The sequence below is a fragment of the Petromyzon marinus genome, chromosome 56 (assembly GCF_048934315.1).
Source record: "Petromyzon marinus isolate PM22_M1 ecotype Great Lakes invasive population chromosome 56, UKy_Petmar_22M1.pri1.0, whole genome shotgun sequence".
In the NCBI taxonomy this organism is placed as follows: Eukaryota; Metazoa; Chordata; class Hyperoartia; order Petromyzontiformes; family Petromyzontidae; genus Petromyzon; species Petromyzon marinus.
This window is the reverse complement of record NC_133722.1, coordinates 7,025,540-7,049,111: the sequence shown is the minus strand read 5'-3', so window position 1 is coordinate 7,049,111 and position 23,572 is coordinate 7,025,540. Positions and strand designations below refer to the sequence as shown.

Below are 23,572 nucleotides of genomic sequence, written 5' to 3'. Positions count from 1 at the left end.
GATTGTGACTTACAAATCTTGACTTATTTAAGTGAAATCGATGGTCTCGGCAGGTTTGGGTGAGAGACGGCAATTCCCGGACGGAGAGAGCAGGTATCCCCGGCGGTCACCTGCGCACGATGTGCGGTTGCGCAGTGGCGGGGTGAGAGGGGGAAGGGGGTTGGCCTTCGCTCGGCCTCTGCAAACTCTGCAAAACCGCTCCGTCGGTTCGCGCCTTCCTCCGGGCGCGCGCGCGTGCGTGCTGATTCACTCCGACCTGGAGCAGGACGGCGGGGGTTGTGGCGTGAGACTGGCGAGGAATGACGATCCCCCCCATCATTTCGCCAGATGCTTCCGATGACAAAAACGTCCTTCGATGCTGCGAATGCATTCGCAGGCAAAGGGGCGCAAGCGCGCGCGCGCCGCATGCGGGGGAAACCTCGCTGGGGAGATGGGGAAGGGCCATGCGATGAAAAAAGCACATGGTGCTCGTGACTGTTCTGGAACTTTACACAAATGACACGCTCCCAATGAAGCGATAGACGCTCGCTCAACGGGGGGAGACACCTATATACCGTATAACGTCACCTTGCATAAGCCAGAAGTGTGTGGTGGTATATCTCTGTTTTTGGCTTCAGGGTTGCGTGGGTAACGGCACATCCCTGCGATGTTTTTTCTCCTGCCACTGCTGGTGGAAGGTCCTCAATCACGAGTGCTGCTCTAAAGAGCCGTATTCGAGGATAGTTTGATTGAAGGTTGCACGTTGTTAATTAATCAACTATACTCTTATGCACCCAACCAATTGCGCTTTATAATCGCTTATTATTAATAAATTAAGTGTGGCAGGAATGATTGACCACTGAGAGTCACCTCTAGATGCGTTCACCTGAAACCTTCTATAGCACAATTGACGGTGGGGAAACGTGAGATTTGAATTTCCTCCCTTCACTGCGAAACGTGGTAACTGAGAAAGCCACGGGGATATTTCCGTGCGAGTTAAGGGGGTGGGTGCCGGGGGGGGGGGGCAGTGGAGACTTTTACGAACGCTTGGTCCCAAGTTCGTGCGCCCTGTGAGCTTGATCGTCCAGACTGGACCGAGAAGAAACGAGGGTATGTATCCCGCCATGGTGGCGAGATGTTAACTACCTCGCTTGGTACACGGAAGGTCGTGGGTTCGATCCTAACCCTGACGCCTGCTGTATATTTGGAGTGTGCATGTGTCTCTCTGTCCCGGTGGTCCACGTGGATTATTCTCCAGTTCCTCCGGTTTTTCTCTCCACATTTAGAATCGACGTGCACGTAGGGTATTTTGCTGCTGTAAATTTCCGCATGATGAGCCGCTTCGTTGAGCTATCATTCGGGATAGCCAGGTCGCTTCTGAAAAAGAGCTATATAGCTCAGTTGGGGCCTTAGCTGGAATTTTTTGGATGGTGTTGTTTAGTATGTATGATGAGCTTCTTTTGCGCACCGTACGTAGCCAACCGTGCTTATTGGAGGTGTATGGGGAGGACAGCAGGGTGCAAGGTGGATTATTGCGTCCCTGGATCACGGGAGGTCATCAGAAATAACGACGCAGTGGCAGACAACATATGAAACGCATTTGATAAGACGTCTACAGTGAAGATGGACAATTGAAATCGGCTCGTGCCGAGGTGCCGGGTGGATCATCACATGAATCGTGAGAGACGGCGTCAGCTGGGGGAGGTCTTCATCCAGCAGTAGATTGATCATGGCTGATAATGCTGATGATGCGGTGTGAGTCTTGCCAAATCAGACCACTGTAAAGGGATATGACATGACCTGGCTGGCCATCCTGCGTTTTGGATTTGTGAAGCTGCCCGTAGTTAAGTTAAAGTTCTCCAAACGTAGCGAGTTGACCGCCTCATCCCGGTCACCAATCGCTGCACACACACACACACAAAACATTTTCACTGCATTCACCTTAACGCTCAGCTCTGATTGTGAAATCAGAAATCGGTTTTAATATGCGACCAACAATATTAGCAGGGCCTGTAAATGACACGCCTCCAGTTTGGCTGACGTAGCCTTATTGACGCGACCTTGGAAGTTGTTTTCCCGCCACGTCAAGTTCCAAGGGTTGTTCTCGAACACAGCAAGTGGCTCGGTTTAACACGTAACAGGCCATCACGACCAATATTATTCATAATGAAGGTTTCTTTGTGTTCGATCGCCTAGGCATAAATGCGTCGTAGCCCTCCACCACCCGACACGGCCAGCAAGGTTTGTCACGTAAACAACGCGCCAATTTTAGTTCACTGCTTCAGCCCACCGGTGGGTTCAGTGATGACATCATCTTGCTCTATTTAATACCGGAACCCAAGTGGATTGCCTCGCCATTCTGGCACATTCGCCAGATGACGCTGGTTGGTGTAATTGCCAGCGGCACGTCACGGTACTCGCATCGCAAATGCCGTGGACTTACTCCCCGACACGCCGGTGGGCTGAAGCAGTAAACTGATTGGCACGCGTTGTTGTTTACGTGACAAACACCGCTGGCTGTGTCGGGTGGTGGAGGGCTACGGCGCACTTATACTGACGCGATCTAACGCAGAAACCCTTCATTCTGAACAGCAAGGGGGTGCTGTACCGCTCACTCTTGATAGTTCCAATGGAGATTCCCGCATCTTGCGACGCGGAGAGCGCATTTTGACCTTTGACTTAAAACTTTCGTGACTGCAGGAATTCATACTATTGGTTCTTTCGGTAAAGTCACTTGGAAAATTAAGTCAATAAAAAAATATTAAATTTCGATTTAAAGCTTTTGCGACTGCAAGGATTCATCTTCTTTGGTTCTTTCGGTAAAGTCACGTAGAATGAGAATAAAATAATAAATTGATCAAATAAAATAACACAATAATATTCTCACGACGTTTCGGCCACAACACAAGCGGCCTTCATCAGGTGAAGGGACGAGACTGTCTGGAGGACAGCGCTGGAGTGAAAAAGCTTGTGACATGACTGTCTGGAGGACAGCGCTGGAGTGAAAAAGCTTTTTCACTCCAGCGCTGTCCTCCAGACAGTCTCGTCCCTTCACCTGATGAAGGCCGCTTGTGTTGTGGCCGAAACGTCGTGAGAATATTATTGTGTTATTTTATTTTATCAATTTATTATTTTATTCTCATTCTACGTGACTTTACCGAAAGAACCAAAGAAGGTTAAAAAATATTATTATAGTAAAAATAATATCATTTGTTTTAATTGTCTATCTACGCGACTTTACCGAAAGAACCGACAATACACATTTTGAACGTACGGGGAGTGGTGGTGGGGGCGGGGCGCAAGCTTGTGGAAGACGAGCGAGACGCGGCGTGGCTGCTTGTTATGACGTATTTGTCTCGTGTCCTCGCTTCTTCTTTTCTCTCCCCACCACCCCCGCTCCTCCTCACCCGGGAGCAGAAGATCCGCTCGAAGGTCGAGCTGGAGGTGTACGATCAGCCGGACGACGTGGTGCTCTCCTTCACGGCCGTGTGCCAGAACGGCACGGCGAGGCCCGGCCAGCGGCAGTGTGGAGGCCTCCGTGTGAGGGACACGGTGAGAGCCGCCGTGCACGCCCCCGCGTCCCGCTACAAAAATCTGCGTTCAATGGCTGACGGAGCTTGCGGTGGTCTGGCGTCGTCGTTTTGTGGAACGCCTTGTGCCCAACCCCCCCTCCCCCCCCCCCCCCCCCCCCGGTTTCGTTAGGGACGGGTCCCGTCAGTCGAGGTTTGCAGGGCTCGTCTGAAAAAAGCGCGTTCATTTTCTCTTGCGTATCCGTCTGTGTAGGGTTGATTTTCCTTGTAGCTTTAATGTTTCAGGTTTTTATTTTTTTTTCACTGGGATTGTATTATAAAGCGCTGTGAGGTCTTGTGTTTTACTTACGATTCCAACTCGCTGCTCCACTGGACGTCTGCCAAAAGCATTATCAGGCTGCGGCGTGTACGACATTCTCTGGCACGGGGTACTGCAAAGGTCCAACACCGCGTCCGTCCAGTGCTCGCTGAGCTGCATTGGCTTCCGGTAGCCGAACAAATACGTTTTAAGGTCACGCTCATTACACACAGAAAGTTCTCGCCTCGAGTGAACCACAATACCTTGCTGATCTCGTCAAGGGGCGTCAACCATCACGCAAACTCCGGTCATCCTCGCAACAGCTTTTCGCTGGCCATCGAACAAAGATGGTCACCGCATCGCGCGCTTTCAGCTCTTCCTTCCGACATTAGGAAGCAGCTGGAGCTTTGCGCTTTTACGTCGTCTAGATTGACGGACTAATTTCTTTGCTCTTTGCTCCTTTCGGTAAAGTCACGTTGGTAAAAATTAAAAAAAATGAAGTTAATCAAATCGCGACGTTTCGGAGGCAACACAAGCTTCCGTCATCAGGTGTAGCTAGCACAGCAAGATGGCTGTTCACCTACGTGACCTTACCGAAAGAGCCGAAGAGTATGGAATCATCGTCAGTCACGAACACTCCAAATCTAGAATTAATTTCGTTGCAGCTGCTCTTTGCGTGTTAGTTTGTGCGTTGGTTTGTTGTTATCCTGTGCCGGGCCAGCCCAGCGTGGGTCACCGACCGTCAGCCGGGGTTTTTTTTTTTTTTCCCCCACCGCAGAAGCTCAGCTGCGCCGCTATTAATCGCCACACTCGCCGAGTGACATCGCGGTGATGCTTGCGCGTCCTCACCGACTTGCGTTGCGGTAAACGAGTCGAGACGCGCGTAGGTGACGCGGTGCGCGTACTGCCCGATGTCACACGCGGTAAAAGGAGTCGAGGCACGTGTAAATTGCGTTATAATAGTATTGGCGTTTATTCAGGAAAGGCTCACGGATACCTCCTTTTAAATGATGTCGTTCATCAGCGGTCATTTGACCGGAGCATTTTTTTTTTTTAAAAAAAGGTCGCTTGTAATTTTATATAGAAGTGAAGGATGGCTTGTTTCAACTTGGCTTCACTAGGAATGATCTTGACGAATCGGTGGCCCTTAGCAGGTTTATTTTTTTACCTTACCTCATCCAGTCTCTTTCCTTCACACAAATGACGGGGGTTCCCTTCTCTCAAGTGCGCTTCACCTTACTTGGCCTTAAGTTTTGATTTAAAGCTTTCGTGACTGCGGGGATTCATGTTATTGGTTCTTTCGGTAAAGTCACCACGTAGAAGGGAAACAATAAAATAAAAAATATATATATAGTGTGACATTCTTAGCTCTTTCGGTAAAGTCACGTTGAAGGGAAACAATAAAAGAATAAAATATATATAAAACAATACAAATTATCACGACGTTTCGACCATAACGCAAACGGTCATCATCAAGGTGATGATGAACGAGCTAAGAAAATGAATTATTGCAGTCACGAAATCTTTAAATCAAAATATAGTGAGAATTTTATTGTTTTTATTGTTTTATTGTTTTACTTGGCCTTGTTCACGATTGTTAAGGTCGGACTGCGGCTACATTGTACGCACGGCAATCATCGCCCGCTGCTGGTAAATCAATGCCGCAGGTGACTTGCAAATTGAGACGAGACGGGTCTGTTGAGTTCACACCCTGTTAAACAAAATAGCTTTGAAACCTGATCAAGACATCATTTCAACATTACCACCGTAATACATTTTTATGCCATTGAGTCATAGCAACAACCATCCATCACCCACCGGGGTTTTCTGTGTTTGGGCACGGACGCGTCATGTGTAGCTCAAGTGTTTTTCGGAAAGTACTTCATCATCTCTGCTGTGACAATCTCAGTTCCATTGCCTCAAAATCTACCCCTTTGAATTTGAACGATTTGAATAGTCACTGTGCCTGTGCGCTCACACTTAGCGAGTCTCTCAGGGAGATAGCTGAAATGTTCTTCATAATAAAGGTTTTTTGGGTTAGATCGCGTTATTTATAAATGTGTCGTAACCCTCCACCACCCGACATGGCCAATCAGCAAAAAAAGTGTCACGTTGACAAAGGACAAATAGTTCACTACTTTAGCCCACCGGTGTGTTGAAGAGTGAATCCACAACATTTACAGTTTGAGTTACTACATTTCGCTGGTAATTACATCCAGCATCATCGGGCAATAAAAAAAAATCTACTTCATATAATCTTTACGATAGAAAATGAAAGAATAATCTTTATTTCATCCTGGAGAAATCCGATGAGCTATGAAGCTCTTTTTCACATATGTCAAGTAGTGGTGGCTCGGAAAGTCACGGCAACAAACAATACAAAACGATTGGAGTGCAAAATAGAGGAAAAGTAAGCAAATCACTAAGAATAAATATGTAAAATAAAGTATCGTATCTCTTACAAAGTACAAATTGCAAAAGTATATGAACCATTTATATAAACAGAAATGATAGCCCAATTAAGTGGCTTATCATGTGGAAATGTATCGTAGCCAAATACTCTCAACCCGTGTTTCTAAATGTGGAGGGAAAAAAAACGGAGGGCACAGAGACAAATCCACGCGACCACGGGGAGAGAGAGAGAGACACGCAATCTCCAAATGTGCAGCAGGCGTTATAGACGGGATCAAACCTACAACCTCCTGTATATCAGGCAAGGTAGTTAACATCTCCTAGCCACCGTGATGATGATGAAAGAGAGAGAGACATCGCAAACTCCAGATATACAGCAGCAGGCGTTAGGGTCGGGATCGAACCCGCCCCCTCCTGTATATCAGGCGAGGTAGTTAACATCTCCTAGCCATCTCGTCATCTGGATGTTGACTTGCGGGAAACCTGTCGAGCTGCCTGCGTAAATGGCCTCGTTTGTGTGAAGGGCCTCGTTTGTGTGAAGGGCCTGGTTTGTGTGAAGGGCCAAGTTTGCGTGAAGGGCCTGGTTTGTCTGAAGGGCCTGGTTTGTGTGAAGGGCCTGGTTTGTCTGAAGGGCCTGGTTTGTGTGAAGGGCCTGGTTTGTGTGAAGGGCCTGGTTTGTGTGAAGGGCCTGGTTTGTTTGAAGGGCCAAGTTTGCGTGAAGGGCCTCGTTTGTGTGAAGGGCCTGGTTTGTCTGAAGGGCCTGGTTTGTGTGAAGGGCCTGGTTTGTGTGAAGGGCCTGGTTTGTGTGAAGGGCCTGGTTTGTGTGAAGGGCCTGGTTTGTGTGAAGGGCCTGGTTTGTGTGAAGGGCCTGGTTTGTGTGAAGGGCCTGGTTTGCGTGAAGGGCCTCGTTTGTGTGAAGGGCCTGGTTTGTGTGAAGGGCCTGGTTTGTGTGAAGGGCCTGGTTTGTGTGAAGGGCCTGGTTTGTGTGAAGGGCCTGGTTTGTCTGAAGGGCCTGGTTTGTGTGAAGGGCCTGGTTTGTGTGAAGGGCCTGGTTTGTGTGAAGGGCCTGGTTTGTGTGAAGGGCCTGGTTTGTGTGAAGGGCCTGGTTTGTCTGAAGGGCCTGGTTTGTGTGAAGGGCCTGGTTTGCGTGAAGGGCCTGGTTTGTGTGAAGGGCCTGGTTTGTGTGAAGGGCCTGGTTTGTGTGAAGGGCCTGGTTTGTGTGAAGGGCCTGGTTTGTGTGAAGGGCCTGGTTTATCTGAAGGGCCTGGTTTGTGTGAAGGGCCTGGTTTGTGTGAAGGGCCTGGTTTGTGTGAAGGGCCTGGTTTGTGGGGGCTTGTGGGTTGCGTTATTCGCGGCTTCTTTTTGTACGCGTAGATGCTGTGTGTTCACGCATTGGTTTGTTAGCAGTTTGAATTGTGCCAGTGGTTCGGGAAATAGTTTGAGTCTGTGTTTGATTAGCGTTTACAATGGTTTGGTTTTGCGGTGTGTTAATGGTTTGGTGCGTTTTAAGAGTCTGCGTTCTGTGTTAATGTTTCGGTTTGCCATGTAAGTTTTCGTTTTTGTCACACAGTGCCACCTCGTGGTAGCACTTGGGAAGCCAGTAGCGCATCTGAGCACATAGCCAGCGCACGCTAAGACACGAGCCCGTGGAGGGTCATGCTATTTAAATACTATCACGAATAACAACTCATTAATGAGAAAAACCAACAGGTACTTTAACACGGCCGGGTGTGTTAAGAAACTCTGGTGCCGCTTGAACGCTGCCCGAGTCGAACCAAACCGCCAAAAGGTTCTAAAAGCCAAACTTAAAGGGACCCGTATTCTTGGTTAAAATACAAGAATATGAATCCCTGCAGTCGCGAAAGCTTTAAATCAAAATTTAAAAGTGACCCGCCGACGGGTGCCGGGAGTGGCGGGAGAAACGTGCCGTGCTGCGTCGTGGCTCCGTTAGTTCGCTTCCACGTTTGTTCAACATTTTCCTCCCACCGGAGCGCGGGGAACAACAAACGTCCCCACCGCCCCCCACCACACACTGAGCTACGTAGCTTTTTTTTTCAGAAGCGACCTGGCCATCACGAATGATGGCTCAACGAAGTGGCTTATCATCATCATCATCGCGTGGAAATGTATAGCAGCCACATACTCTAAACGCGCGTGCCGTTGATTCTCAATGTGGAGGGGAAAAACCGGAGGACCCGGAGAAAAACCCACACGACCACGGGGAGAGAGAGAGAGACACGCAAACTCTAAATATATACGACAGGCGTCAGGGTCGGGAATCGAACCTACGACCTCTTGCATACCAGGCGAGGTAGTTAACATCCCGCCACCTTGGCGCCCTAATATCCCTGATGTATGGGGACCTGTCACGTCACGAGACGGAGCGGCGGGGTCATATTACCACACATTACGGCATCAAGTGGAAACAAATGACGAAATGGGCAGCAGACACCTAAGGGACTATATGCCCGTGGACCCTGATGATGATCAGTTTAACACATAGGCTTTCGCGAACCAATATCATTCATAATAAAGGTTTTTCGTGTTAGATCGTGTTATTTATAAATGTGTCGTAACCCTCCACCACCCGACACGAGCCAAACAGTAAAAAAAAGTGTCACGTTTACAAAGGACAAATAGTTCACTACTTTGGCCCACCGGTGTGTTGAAGAGCGAATCAACATGATGATGATGCATTGCGTTCGTGTCCAGACGTGGCCACTGCGGGGCCATGTGGACCGATGAATGCTCGCCTCTGCTAAGTACCAGCCGTATCACCGTCGGCTTTTGCCTGCATCCGAGGATGTAATGTCCTGGCGCGCAGAGTTTGAATGCTTTCCACGTGGATTCTCTGCTTCTCCCCCATGTGCTTTAAGGACGCCCTGTATGCGTTTATTTGGGCGTTTTGCACCGTAAGTCGAATCGAGCTCTCGGTAAAAAGTTAAAAGACTTAGGAAGCATCGCCCCCGTGATCGTCTTGGCCAAAAAGGCTTGCACATAATCATTGTTAGTTTTAATCAACACATTTTGAGTAACCCTGTAATTAATTTGTCCTGGTTTTCTACAATGGGTGAGTCCCTAACATTTAAACTAAACTTTAATTTACATCATCATCTTTTTTCCAAGACTTATCGCGAATCCCCTGTTACGAACGGACAGAACCGCAGCTGGAAAGCGTTTACTCGTAATGTCACTTATTCATCCGAGGAGAGACTCGCCGAGTATCAGGGTTCTCTTGTTCAAGATGATCCACCACTGGCATGTTTGGCCAGTTCCTCAATAGGGATTTTTTTCTTTCTCATGAAACCTCAGCGCGTGGACAAATCCCGCCGCTAGTACAAGGAGGGCGGTGTCATGCCAAAAAAAAAAGGCCTGGACAGTCAGGTGGCCCACCTGACGAATACATTCGTTGGCAGTGGTGTGGAGGCACAAAGGATAATAACACTGCCCCAGAAGGAAAATATACATGACGATTAGAAACGGCTTTGTGCAACAGGCTGGCAATGATGAATGACCATTTTCCACTACTTCACCTATTATATATATTATTTCTTTCGGCGCAGCGTTATTGGTCGAATGTGTTGATCTTTTGCTGTTAATACCGTGTCAGAGGGCTATGCCGGCACCTGTGAGATGATTGCGGATTTTAATCTTGAGCAGCCACCCGTGACTAAACCCGGTTCTCACATTACACCAAGGGTAAAATATTCCAACTGAATAATCTCTACATCGACGGGACCCACAACTGCTCGACCCGAGCCATCAATGCTTTGATTTTTGCGTTGTCATTATGCCGTTCGCCTTTTGGCGTTGTCCTCTGGTCTGACACCGGTGAGACTAAGCCATAAAGGAGGCCTCTCTCTGCTGTAGGCCACTCGGTTTCAAAGACAATGCATACGTTGTTATCAAAGCACGTTTGTTTGCATATTTTACCGCAAGCATGTGCGGTTCGTGCAGACTTGATGACGCCTTGCGGATAGAGGTGCCTATTTGATGTTTGAACAGCTTAACACCTCCTGTATTTTTGCCGGCAAGTGTAAAGCCGATTAGCACGGTTGGCTACGTACGATACGAAAGAAGTTCAACGTACGTACGTACAAAGCCTTTTAACATTTTTTTTTTTAATTATCACCGCTGCTTCTGCTGCTGCTGCTGCTGCTGCTCGTCGTCCCCCTCCAGGTGAGCTTCACCGTGACGGCGGAGGCGCGTGGATGCCCCCGCGGCGCCGGGGACGACGGCGTGGGCCCCGGCGCGCGTTCCTACGAGCGCAACTTCACGATCAAGCCCGTGGGCTTCCGCGACAGCCTGCACGTGACGGCGCTGGTGCGGTGCGGGTGCGCTTGCGAGGCGCGCGCCGTGCCCCGCAGCCCGCACTGCTCGGGGGGGAACGGCTTGCTCTCCTGCGGGCTGTGCCGCTGCAACCCCGGCAGGATCGGGGAGCTGTGCGAGTGCCAGGAGGAGGAGGAGCTGGGACAGCAGGCTCCGGCCGGGAGTGCGCCGGTACGGTGTGCTACTTTTCGCCGGGAAGTAGGGGGGGGGGGGGGGGGGGGGCGGGAAGGAGGGGCGGGGTGGAGGAGGAGGAGGAGGAGGGGGGGGGGTGGTTCTTGTTGATGTCAAGAGCAGCCTCTGTGGAGGAGGAGGCTCGTGCAGGACGCTGCTGGGCGGTTGGAGGCAGTCGCCCTCCACGACAACAACGAGCGGAGCGCCGGGCGGCTAAAACGCAGCCAGTTGGCACAGTAGAGGGGGGGGGGTGCAGGCAGCGAGCCTTCGACGCTTAACGTGGCCTCAGAATGCACATAGCCTGGCACGAGTAATGTCACCGAATGGCGGTTGTTGTTGTTGTTGGGAAGCGGTAGTGTAGCGGTTAGCGCACCGCGCAACGAACCCGGCGACCCAAGTTCGATTCCCGCTCACGGCCAACACGAGTGAGTGACTATTGTCCGCACCGGTCCTGGGCCTCCATCTAGGTCGACTCGGCCTCAAATGAGTACCTGGGGTGATGTGTAGTAAACTGGGGTGATGTGCAGTAAACATCGCCACCGGGGAGACAAAGGCGGTCGGGGGGGGGGCGCGGCGGCGGCGGCCACCCACATCGCCTCTCGTTACCGGTGCCATCTTTCATAGGTGCCGTACGCTCGTAGCGCTTGCCCCCCCCCCCCCCCCCCCCACCGTACGTTCTGCGAAGTCCCCGCGGGTGGGGTTGGGGACCCCTTGTCTTTGTGTCCGACGGCAGGGCTCGGCGTGCCGCATGGAGGAGCGCAGTTTGCCATGCAGCGGCCGTGGGGAGTGCGTGTGTGGACAGTGCCTGTGCCACGCCAGCGAGTTTGGCCGTGTCTCTGGGGCCTTCTGCGAGTGCGACAACTTCTCGTGCCTCCGTCACAAGGGGCTGCTGTGTTCCGGTGCGTGCGTGTGTGCGTGCGTGCGCGTGCACATACACACAAGACATAAACCAGGGGTGGGCAAATTTTTTGACTCGCGGGCCACAATGGGTTCTAAAGTTTGACGGAGGGGCCGGGCCAGGGACAGATGTATGGAGTGTTTGTGTGAACTAATATAAATGACATGTAAAAATCATTACATGAAAGGATTTGGCCTTTAACAGGTAGCAAAGCATTTTTTTGCAAGGCAATTAAACAAATTGCACGAACATGAACACTACAAAAAACATGTCGTAACTCCTGGTCAAAGTGCGCCTTCTAATGGGGAAATGGGGGCATTACAGGAGAAAGGTAAAATTTAATTTAATAATAATATTTGGACAAGTTCGACGGGCCAGATTAAAAAGCCCAACGGGCCGTACTTTGCCCATGTCTGACATAAACTAAACTAGAAACTTTCTGTTTTTGTTTTACTAGGTAAGGCCCTTTAGCTACGTGGCTCTTTTTCAGAAGCGACCGGGCCACAAACGATTGACTCAACGAAGTGGCTTATCGTCACGTGGAAATTTATAGCGGCGGCCGAATACACCGAACGCACGTTGATTCTAAACATGGAGGGAAAAACCTGGAGGACCCAGAGAAAAATCCACGCGACCACTGGGAGAAAAAAGACATGCAAACTACAAATGTTCAGGCGTCGGGGTCGACCCCACGATCTCCTGTATACATGCTGAGAGAGGTAACATCCCACCACCGTGGCGCCCCTACCCCTTCCATGTAGCCTGCATAGGCGGCACGGGGATTTCGTGTGGTCAGCACCGTGCGGGGGGACGTCTTAGTCTTCCCGGTGCTGATAATTTCCACACCTTAACGAGTTCCTCGTTTCAGACTCGGTAGACGTTGTGGGGATCCAGGCCCCCTTGACTGCCTTGCCGGTATGAGCGAGAGAGAGACACGAGTGAGATTTCAAGCGGAGCGCTGGTTGCGTCGGTGAGGATTGTGAGCGTGGAACGTCCGGCGAAACTTCATGGTCCTCAAATTGTGCATGTTGTGGATTTACTCTCCAACACACCGGTGTGCTGAACTAGTAACTAATCGGCACTTTTTGTTTACGTGACAAACCTTACTAATTGGCCGTGTCGGGTGGTGGCGGGTTTAACGACACATTTGTATTTACGCTAGTTTGACCAACAAGAAAAACCTCTTATAGATAATATTGGTTGTGAAAGCCCTACGTGTTAAATTTCCTGGCTTCCTTGGGACGTTGGGGATTGTGGTCTTGGATGTGTCGACCTCGTAGACTCATTTCCCTATTGTGATCATATTTTTCTTTGTTCTTTCTGTTTTGGTGTCACATCCTAATTTGTTCAATTCATTTTTTGAATTTGCTTGACAGTGTGCTGTACCTTCTTTGGTTCTTTCGGTAAAGTCACGTAGAATGAGAATTAAATAATAAATTGATAAAATAAAATAACACAATAATATTCTCACGACGTTTCGGCCACAACACAAGCGGCCTTCATCAGGTGAAGGGACGAGACTCCCTGTACGTATGGGATTTGGTCATTATACCTAATTAACGTGCAGCATTACGGGATGCCATTCGCGTGAACGACGCCATGGGTGATATTGGTCGCGAAAGCCTGCTGCTACGTGTTAAACTGACCGCCCCCCCCCCCCCCCCCGCCCCCCGCCTCTCTCTTGCATGCGTGCCCCCCTCAACCCCACTCCCCTCCTCCCCCAGGCAACGGGCACTGCGACTGCGGCGAATGCCGCTGCCGCCAAGACTGGGTCGGCGAGAGCTGCAACTGCACGAGGCGCACCGAGGCCTGCCTGGGCGCCGACGGGCGGCTCTGCAGCGGCCGGGGGGCTTGCTCGTGCGGCCGCTGCGTGTGCACCCAGCCCGGCGCGTTCGGGGACGTCTGCCAGAAGTGTCCCACGTGCCCTGACGCCTGCAGCATCAAAAAGTAACGTCACGGGGGCACGCGCCCCCCCCCCCCCCCCCTCTCTCTCTCTCTCTCTCTCCCCAAACACCCCCCCCCCCCCCCCACCGTACCGTCCCTCTCCCCGCCCACCACCACCAGTCAACCGCCGAGTTTGGTGAGATGTTAACTACCTCGCCTGATGTGCAGGAGGGTTTGGGGGGTTCAATCCCGACCCTGACACCTGCTGTGTATATTTTTCTCTCTCTCTCTCTCTCTGCCTCTGCCCGTGGTCACGTGGATTTTTTTTTTTTTTCCGGGTCCTTCGGTTTTTTTCCCTCCACATTTAGAAAAAAATGCGTTTAGGCTTTTTTGTTTTGTTATTTTGCTGCTATAAATGTCCGAACGATAAGCCACTTCGTTGAGCTATCATTTGTGGCCAGGTCGCTTTTTAACAATAAGTTAATATCTCAGTGGGCTTTGTCTGGTAGGGTGGGGGTTGTATTTGTATGTGTTTGGGTGATTAGTTTGACGTTATATTCTTTGCTCTTTCGGTAAAGTCACGTTGAAGGGAAACAATAAAATAATAAAATATATATAAAACAATAAAAATTCTCACGACGTTTCGACCATAACACAAATGGTCGTCATCAGGTGTTTGTGTTATGGTCGAAACGTCGTGAGAATCTGTATTGTTTTATATATATTTTATTATTTTATTGTTTCCCTTCAACGTGACTTTACCGAAAGAGCTAAGAATATGAATTACTGCAGTCACGAAAGCTTTAAATCAAAATTTAGTTTGACGTTATTGTACTTTGCACTACTATCGTATCGTTGTTTTTGCATTGTCTGTCCCTGTAACGTTCTTACCCCGTGACCCCGACTGGACATCTGTTAAAAAGAGCTTTATAGTTCATCGGATTCCCCCAGTCGACGTAAATATTCTGACGGCACGGCCGAGCTCAGAGCGATAGCGCCGCTTGTCGCCAGAGGTCCTTCGAGCCCGGCGTCTGCTCTGCTCAAAGGTAAAGTAAAAAAAAGTCAAGTTTCAACTTCCCAGCGGACGTTTTACAGAAAAAAATCCCACGTCAACGGCCCCCAATGTGACAACAATTACCGTCAGGTCACTTCAATTGGGGAAACGCGGAGCGACGTCGCCGGCATTGCTCCGGGGTTTCTGCAGTGGGAATATAACCCAGAAGCTCCTTGACCCGCCATGACCCCGGAAAACAACCTGTCAGCCCCTTGACCTGCCATGACCCCCGGAAAACAACCCAGCAGCCCCTTGACCCGCCATGACCCCGGAAAACAACCCGGCAGCTCCTTGACCCACCATGACCCCCGGAAAACAACCCAGCAGCCCCTTGACCCGCCATGACCCCGGAAAGCAACCCGGCAGCTCCTTGACCCGCGATGACCCCGGAAAACAACCCAGCAGCCCCTTGACCCGCCACGACCCCCGGAAAACAACCCAGCAGCCCCTTGACCCGCCATGACCCGGGAAAACAACCCGGCAGCCCCTTGACCTGCGATGACCTCGTAAAACAACCCGGCAGCCCCTTGACCCGCCATGACCCCGGAAAACAACCCAGCAGCCCCTTGACCCGCCATGACCCCGGAAAACAACCCTGCAGCCCCTTGACCCGCCATGACCCCGGAAAACAACCCGGCAGCCCCTTGACCTGCGATGACCTCGTAAAACAACCCGGCAGCCCCTTGACCCGCCATGACCCCGAAAAACAACCCAGCAGCCCCTTGACCCGCCATGACCCCGGAAAACAACCCAGCAGCCCCTTGACCTGCGATGACCTCGTAAAACAACCCAGCAGCCCCTTGACCCGCCATGACCCCCGGAAAACAACCCAGCAGCCCCTTGACCCGCCATGACCCCGGAAAACAACCCGGCAGCTCCTTGACCCGCCATGACCCCGGAAAACAACCCAGCAGCCCCTTGACCCGCCATGACCCCGGAAAACAACCCGGCAGCTCCTTGACCCGCCATGACCCCCGGAAAACAACCCGGCAGCCCCTTGACCCGCCATGACCCCCGGAAAACAACCCAGCAGCCCCTTGACCCGCCATGACCCCGGAAAACAACCCGGCAGCTCCTTGACCCGCCATGACCCCGGAAAACAACCCGGCAGGCCCTTGACCCGCGATGACCCCAGAAAACAACCCAGCAGCCCCTTGACCCGCCATGACCCCGGAAAACAACCCGGCAGCTCCTTGACCCGCCATGACCCCCGGAAAACAACCCGGCAGCTCCTTGACCCGCCATGACCCCCGGAAAACAACCCGGCAGCCCCTTGACCCGCCATGACCCCCGGAAAACAACCCGGCAGCTCCTTGACCCGCCATGACCCCCGGAAAACAACCCAGCAGCCCCTTGACCCGCCATGACCCCGGCGCGCCCCGCATGTGGCGGTGGGGGCGAGGGTGGGGGCGGGGTGGTATACTTTTTGATCATTACCCCGTGTGTAGAGATAGTTCAATGTTTTTTGTGCCATTTTATTGAGTGGAAACTTACTCTGTGTGTTTGTTCTCTTGGTGTGGTCTGGCACGGTTTAGTTGTCGTCGTCGTCGCGGTTGTTGTTGGCTTGCCCACTCTTGATAATTAATTTATCCTTTGGTTCTTTCGGTAAAGTCACGTAGATAGAAAATAATAAAATAAAAATAATAAAAATAAAAAAATTGTGTTGCATTTCGATCGCAACACATCATCATTCCCCCACCCCCCTTTTCTCTCCGCCTGATGACGACCGCTTGTGTTGCGATGGAAACGTGATTTTTGTGTTTTTTAATGAATATTTTATTCGTATTATTTTATTATTGTTCTACCCAAGTGACTTTACCGAAAGAACCAAAGAATATGAATTCCTGCAGTCACGAAAGTTTTAAGTCAAAATTTCTTCATTATTTGCTTGTATTTAGTGCCTTGCTCACCATTTTCTCTATTTTTGGCACTCTTATCGCGTTGTTTTGGTATTGTTTGCTGTTGTAACTCGCTGACCCGTCCCATACTCGGACATCTTTTGCAAAAGAGCTTCTTAGCTCATCCGATTCCTCCTCCGGTCCAAACGAAAGACTCTTGATTTCTGATTTGGCTGAAACGGCGCGCATTCCGGTAGAGCGGCTCCGCGCTTGTGATTGGTCGGACGCTACGTGTTCGCAGGGAGTGCGTTGAGTGTCGGCTGTTCCAGCGGGGCCCCCTCTGGGAGGACGGCTCGTGTGAGCAGATGTGCGTCGACGAGATACAGCAAGTGGAGACGATGGGTCCGTCGCACGCACACACGCACGCACACACGCACGCACGCGCTGCACATCTTCATGGGACATCCCTTGCTAATATCATCAAAATATATAAATAGGTTTTACCCTTTCTGGCAATAAAACAGTTGTGTTAAGATGTTCCAAGCTGAAATCATTTAAAAGGACTCATGTTTGCATTGACCACACATAACTTGTGGTGAACATGCAAACGTAATGCACGCTCTGGTAGTATATGCATTGTCTTGGAAACTGATTGGTCCACACCAGAGACAGCTTTCTTGAGAGCGTAGTTCTTAAACAGTGTTAGACCAGAGCATGCCAAAAGGTCGAACAGCTCAAATACAATGCTGAGTAATACCTGCTGGGCTGCATGCTATAGGCAGAGCTGCATGGCCCCCAGTACACAGTCTTGGATATCAAGGACCAGGGGTTACAAGGCTCAGGCCGAAGCCAAGGCCCAGGTGCCTGTGCGGCCAAAGCCAGCGTCAAGACCAGTCAAGGCCACATGCTCTAGACCAATGCTTCCCGACCTCGCTGGTATGTACGTACTTTGAACTTTCGCACTGTACGTAGCCAACCGTGCTAATTGGAGGTGCTGATCGCCGTCAACCCTCAAAATATTTTCACGTGCCTCCGTGCACCGATAACGCAACATTTCGAACTTAGACCTACTCTTAATGAATGCCAGGAATCGGCAGATTTAGCCGAGAGCCAGCTGTGTTGACGAGCCGTGAATGCGGTCTGCGAATCGTTGTGCCATGGGCCGCAGTAGTTGTGCCACGGGCAGTTCCACGGACCAATCCCCCACGACCTTTCAGAACGAATCCCGGTGGTCTGCGGACAAGCGATTGGGGACCGCTCCTCTAGACTTAGGCCTTGGTCAAGGCTGGTGGCTCCAAGCCAAGTCCTCAGACCCAAGCCCACACCCCAGAGGTCACTCTCAGGGATGTAGGAGCCCAGAAAGTAGTCTCGAGCCGGTGTCAATTCCCAGGAGTCTGGTATGCACGTATGTACGTACGTATGTATGTTTTAACTTATTTCACGCAGTACGTAGCCAACCGTGCTTATTGGAGGTGCGGTGTATGTGCGTGTGTTGAACTTCTTCCGCACCGTACGTAGCCAACCGTGCTAATCGGAGGTGCGGGGCCGAAAGACAACACACTAAACGCCAAAAGCAGTTCTGAAGAAATTAGTTTTCAACCCAGACGATTTAAAAGTGCATAGCTAGCTCCCAGTGGGGTCCTAACACCGTAAGGAAGAGCGTTCCAGACGGCCACGGAAGCACATCTGAAAGCGCCACGCGATGCGGCGACCGTCTTCATATTCGATGGCTAGCCAAAAGCCGCTGCTGCCGCGAGGATGGCCGTTGTGTTCGCGCGGTGACGGTTGGTCCACGTGTCGCTTGCGCAGCGGCGATCTGCGATGCGCCGTTGAAGTCACGCGGCGGGCGGGCGGGCGCGTCGCTGCGCGCCCCGTGTGTTGGTGATGCAGATGAGAGTCACAAGGACGCCGTGACCTGCAGCTACAAGACCCAGGACGAGTGCATCATGTCGTTCACTTACACAGAGGGCTCTGACGAGAAGTCCGTCCTGGCCGCGCTCAAGGAGCCAGGTGAATCCGTCCGTAGTCTGCACGAGCGCTACGCTCACCATGTGCTCATACCCGTGTTTTTACGGTACATGTGCGTGTGCGTATTTATAATAGGGAAGTTTCTTTTGCCAATCCACTGCCGGGTGAGGGCCTCGCCACGCCGAGCGGGTCGTAGAGGTTGCTTGACCGTACACTGAGCACATTTCCAACCAAACGTCGCACCGCAAGCACCGTCGCACACCTGCCTGATTCCCTTACTGATAAACTATAAACTATTAAACTGATTTTATTTTGCCAGGTAAGGCCCACAGAGCTTTATAGGGCTTGTTCAGAAGAGATCTGGCTATCGCAAATGATAGCTCAACGAAGTGGCTTATCGCGTGGAAATTTATAGCAGCAGTCGAATATTCTGAACGCACGTTTGTTCTAAACGTGGAGGGAAAAGCCAGAGGACCCGGAGAAAAATCCACGCAAACACGGGGAGAGAGAGAGAGAGACACGCAAACTCCAAATATACAGCCGGCGTCAGGGTCGGGATCGAACCCACGACCTCCTGCATACCAGGCGAGGTAGTTAACATCTTGGGAGGACCCAGAGAAAAATCCACGCGAACACGGAGAGAGAGAGAGAGAACGCAAACTTCAAATATACAGCCGGCGTCAGGGTCGGGATCGAACCCACGACCTCCCGCATACCAGGCGAGGTAGTTAACATCTTGGGAGGACCCAGAGAAAAATCCACGCGAACACGGAGAGAGAGAGAGATAAGAGAGAGAGACACACGCAAACTCCAAATATACAGCCGGCGTCAGGGTCGGGATCGAACCCCACGACCTCCCCCCCGCATACCAGCAGGCGAGGCAGTTAACATCCCGTCGCGCGCGGCACCGCCGTGCGACCCCCCGTCAACTCATCTGTCTCCCGTGTTGTCCGCCCGTGTTGTCCGCCCGTGTTGTCCGCCCCGGTGCGCCGTCGCGCAGAGTGCACCCACGGCGTGAGCGAGGCCAACGCGGTGCTGTGCGTCGTGGCCGGCGTTCTGCTCGCCGGCGTCGCCGCTCTGCTCGCTTGGAAGCTCATGGTGACGGTGCAGGATCGGCGCGCGTTCTCGCGCTTCCAGAACGATCGCATGCACGCCAAGTGGGGCGCGGTACGTATCAGAATCCGAATCGGAATCTTGGGTTACGCTGGAGGAATCCGATGGGCTATGAAGCTCTTTTTTCCGCAGATGTCCAGTCGGGGCGGGTAAGAAGGTTGCGACAATAAAAAAAAAATATTAAAACACGTTAGTAGTGCAAAGTTAAAGAAACGTAAACAAATCACGCAAAAACATACAAATACAGCACTCTAAACCATCTCCATCCTACCAGGTCGAGCCCACCGAGGTATTAACTTATTTTTCAGACATGACCTGGCCACAAATGATAGGTCAACAAAGTGGCTTGTCACGTGGAAATTTATATCAGCACAATTAATCTAAATATCAATGCATGTTTCGAAATGTATTTTTAACTTCTTTCGCACTGTGCGTAGCCAACCGTGCTAATCAGAAGTGCGGGGAGGAAGGAAAACTAACTGAACACAAAAAGCAGTTCTAAAGAAATCAGTGTGTCAGTGTAGATGAGTTGAAAGGATGGAAGAGCGTTCCAGACGGCCGCAGAGCAGCACTTTCGCAGAACACAGCACAGGTGATAGTAATACTTACATTTTATATAGCATCATTCATGCTAATAGCATCCCATAACTCTGTACGTTAATTATATATAAGGACCAAATCCCCTACACAGCCATGACCAATAAAATTAAAACCCTACTACTACCAAGCAAAATAAAAAATGTAATAAACAAATTAAGAAATGGCACCAAAACAGAAGCAGCACAAACAACAATAACAACAATATACGGTATCACAACAGAGAAAGGAGTCCACATCCCAGACCACAATCCCAACTTCCCAATCAAGCCAGGAAATATAACACATAGTAGGCTTTCCCGACCAATATCATCCAAAATGAAGGATTTTTTGGGGGTTAGATCGGAGTAAATATAAATGTGGCGCTAAACCCGCCACCACCCGGCATGGCCAATTAGTAAAGGTTTGTCACGTAAACAGAACGTGCCAATGAGGAAACCTTCACAGGAGGGCGGCAGTGGTGGAGTGCCAGAAAGTTACGGCTAACTTATACCGATCAGTCCAATCTCGTTGTCGATGTTTTATTTGAACCGGTGGCCCCCCGCTGCCTGGCTATCACGATCCGGTTCGAGAATGCCGGGCGCGAGCCAACGACGTGGAACGAAATCTCGAAGAGCGCGCGCAGAGAAGGGGTGTGCAGGGATGCACGCTGGGAAATCACGTTGACAGGACGGGCAAAGGGGCGATCGCATGGATCTGGGAGCGCGCGCAGGTCACACGCGGGAATTCAGACTTGAGAAAAAACGGAATGGAGCAGGGGGGGTGGCACGTCATGGCTAGCGGGGGACGATGATGGCCGATGGTCAGGAACCGTGAAGGGGAGCGGCAGCCGAGGAACGGGAACGCGTCTTGAGAGGACGCCCGTCGAGGGAGATGGAGCGACGGTGGAACGAGCTCGCGTGCGGCTGGATTAGCGCCTCCGATTGGCACGGTTTTGGCTCCGTACGGCGCGAAAGGCGTTCAAGGTACGTTACGTCCCAGGATTGTGAGATGGTGACGCCGGCTTAGGAAGGCCTTCATCTAGAAGACGATAGATAACGGCCGATGAGGATGATGATGTCTCCATGCAGGGTTCTTCGAGTTTCGTAAACGACAGATTTGAGGTGACCCCCTTTCAGGTAGAAGCCAAAAATAATATCAATGATGACAATAGATTAAAATAATATTAACTTCAGGAATAAACAATGGACGTGTTTTAATGCCGCCGTTAAAATAAATTAAATTAATCCTTTTACGTGTCCTGACTTCTGGGCCACCCTGTATAATAGGTGACGTCTCGGGAAAATGGCCTGTCTTCATGGCAAGCAATCAGAGAGGTCAAAGAGATGCACTGGGTAATGAGAGTGGACTTCGACTCCCAACTTGTACGATCCAATCTGTCTCGCCTCTCTGTGCTACGTCGAAGAGCCATTGCCCAAAACGTCACCTGCCGTATATTTTGATGCTTTTTTTTTTTGAAAGCGGCGTTATTGACCTACGTGTTGAAATTTGTTTTCGTTAGCGTACGCTCGTGCACCGGCTACCAAATGCTGCAAAAGGCAGCGTCGCCAAAGTTATTCGGTCAAAATAGTGAATCATTGCATAGCGACAGACTGCGGGTTTAGACGGCAGGTGTTTACAACAAACAGGCTTCTTGCTCTGCCCGGGACCAGTACCCTTCACACACGAGCGTCGGCCGCTGACGCATCCTGCCGTCCACAAGCTCGGGCATTCGCAAGCCACCCCACGCTTACTCACTCCCGCACACAGACCGGTTTCTTTCATCGCGTGACACCGTGCGCTGTTTGTCCTGTTTTCCCCGATGAACTTCTCCGTCCATCTGCGTTTCCCCCCCCCCTTTCGCAGGGCTCCAACCCGCTCTTCCCGAACTCCAACCACTCCGAGGTGTCCTTCCACGGGCTGCCGCTACCGTCTGGGAATTGAGTTTTTTTTTTTTTTTAGAGAGAGGTCGGTTGGCGACGCGCGGCGGTTCGGAACGCAGACCAACGCCTGTGACGCGCCCCTTGTAAGCTCGCGGACATCGGGGGTGTTGGGGGGGGGAGGGGAGGGCCGTCTGCCAGGACACGTTCGCTTGCGGCCGGGTCCAACGAGTTCCTCCTTGTCCGCAACCAGCCGTCGCCTCGAGACTGGCCGGACCGACATCGACGCTTGCTGAGCGGCGAACGACTCGCGCCCATCGCTCGACTTTTCTCCGATCCCTGCCGAGGCCCCCCCCACTACCCCCCCCAGCTGCCCGTCGACCTGCGTCTTAAATGGCACCTGCCTCATTATCCGCCCCCCCCCACTCCCCACCACGCTTGTATGTCCCCACCGCGCCCCCCCCCCCACCACTCCGGCCCTGCTTGGCCCCGAGCCAGATTCACAAGCCTCCTTTGCGAGGCCGAAGCATCGCGGTGGCTCGACACGGCAAACAGCCGCTGGGAAGTCCAAGCCGTGCCGTTAAATGTGCCGCCCCACGCTGGCTTATCTCGGATGTGCCAGTGGAAGGTCGGCATGTGTGTATATATATACGTAACGTGTCATCCCGAAATCGGCGTATGAAGTTGCGATTTGATTCGGTGCAAGTCTACTTGTCGCAGGCTCACCTTGAAAGAAGTGGATTCGGAAGTGACGGAGCGTTGTCATTTACAGGCGGTGACCGTCGTCACGGTGACCGTCGTCACGGTGATTGTCGTCATGGTGATTGTCGTTACGGTGATCGTGACGAGTGCCGAAATGATGGTGGTGATTATTGAACTGAAACCAAACAATTTTTATTTTATCAGGTAAGGCCCACTGGGCAGCTAAAAAGCTATTTTGCAGATGCGACCTGGCCATCACAAATGATAGCTCAACGAATTGGCTTATCATTTTGCGGACATTTATAGCAGCCAAATACTCTAAAACGCGCAATGTTTATGGTAAATGCGGAGGGGAACACACCGTAGGGCCTGGAGGAAAAAAGATTAATGCGACCACATTGTTACAAGTGAAGATGCGCAGAGTGGCAACGATACTGTTCCGATCGGAGAGGAAACGTATTTGCGGAATGCAGCCCGGTCAATAATCAACACAGTGACGGCGGATCACTGCAGTGAAAATTGTCTACAGTTTCTTGAGATAGAGTTTCGGAGTATCCTTTCATGTGTAACCATGTAATCTTCCTTTTTAAGTTATTGATGAATTGTAATATAAACGCGTGGCCATGTGTAGCAATAACACATCTGTGTTCAATTCTTTTAAGTGGGGAAGTGAAGTGCCCCACTTGGCATTCCCTGCGTGCGTCCGCGCGTGCGTTTACCTGTAGAAACGTTCGCCAATTCTTGATACGTTCACACGCTCCGTTGCCGTAGTGGAACACAAACTGTTTAAATCCGTAAAAGCCTTCCCACGGCAATACGGATTAAATGTTACACGACTGGCGGTTGCAAATTGGTAAGAATTGGATTCGGTTAATTATAAACTAATTCCAATTCACAATGGAATTTTTTGGTACCCCTTTAAAATGTTGCGGTTGCCGGC

At 51.1% G+C, this 23,572-nt stretch overlaps 1 protein-coding gene across 1 annotated transcript in view; it reads left to right on the top strand.

Moving 5' to 3' along the window:
* Positions 1–23,269, top strand: part of LOC116954810 (integrin beta-3-like) — a 44,623-nt gene extending 21,354 nt beyond the window's left edge. Inside the window, exons 9-16 of the mRNA XM_032975641.2 lie at positions 3,397–3,531; positions 10,399–10,719; positions 11,453–11,618; positions 13,342–13,564; positions 16,695–16,795; positions 18,284–18,403; positions 19,362–19,528; positions 21,917–23,269. Of these exons, the coding sequence (XP_032831532.1) occupies positions 3,397–3,531; positions 10,399–10,719; positions 11,453–11,618; positions 13,342–13,564; positions 16,695–16,795; positions 18,284–18,403; positions 19,362–19,528; positions 21,917–21,994 (1,311 nt within the window). The 3' untranslated portion in view covers positions 21,995–23,269. The remainder of the gene's footprint in view (positions 1–3,396; positions 3,532–10,398; positions 10,720–11,452; positions 11,619–13,341; positions 13,565–16,694; positions 16,796–18,283; positions 18,404–19,361; positions 19,529–21,916) is intronic.
* The last annotated feature ends 303 nt before the right edge of the window (positions 23,270–23,572 follow it).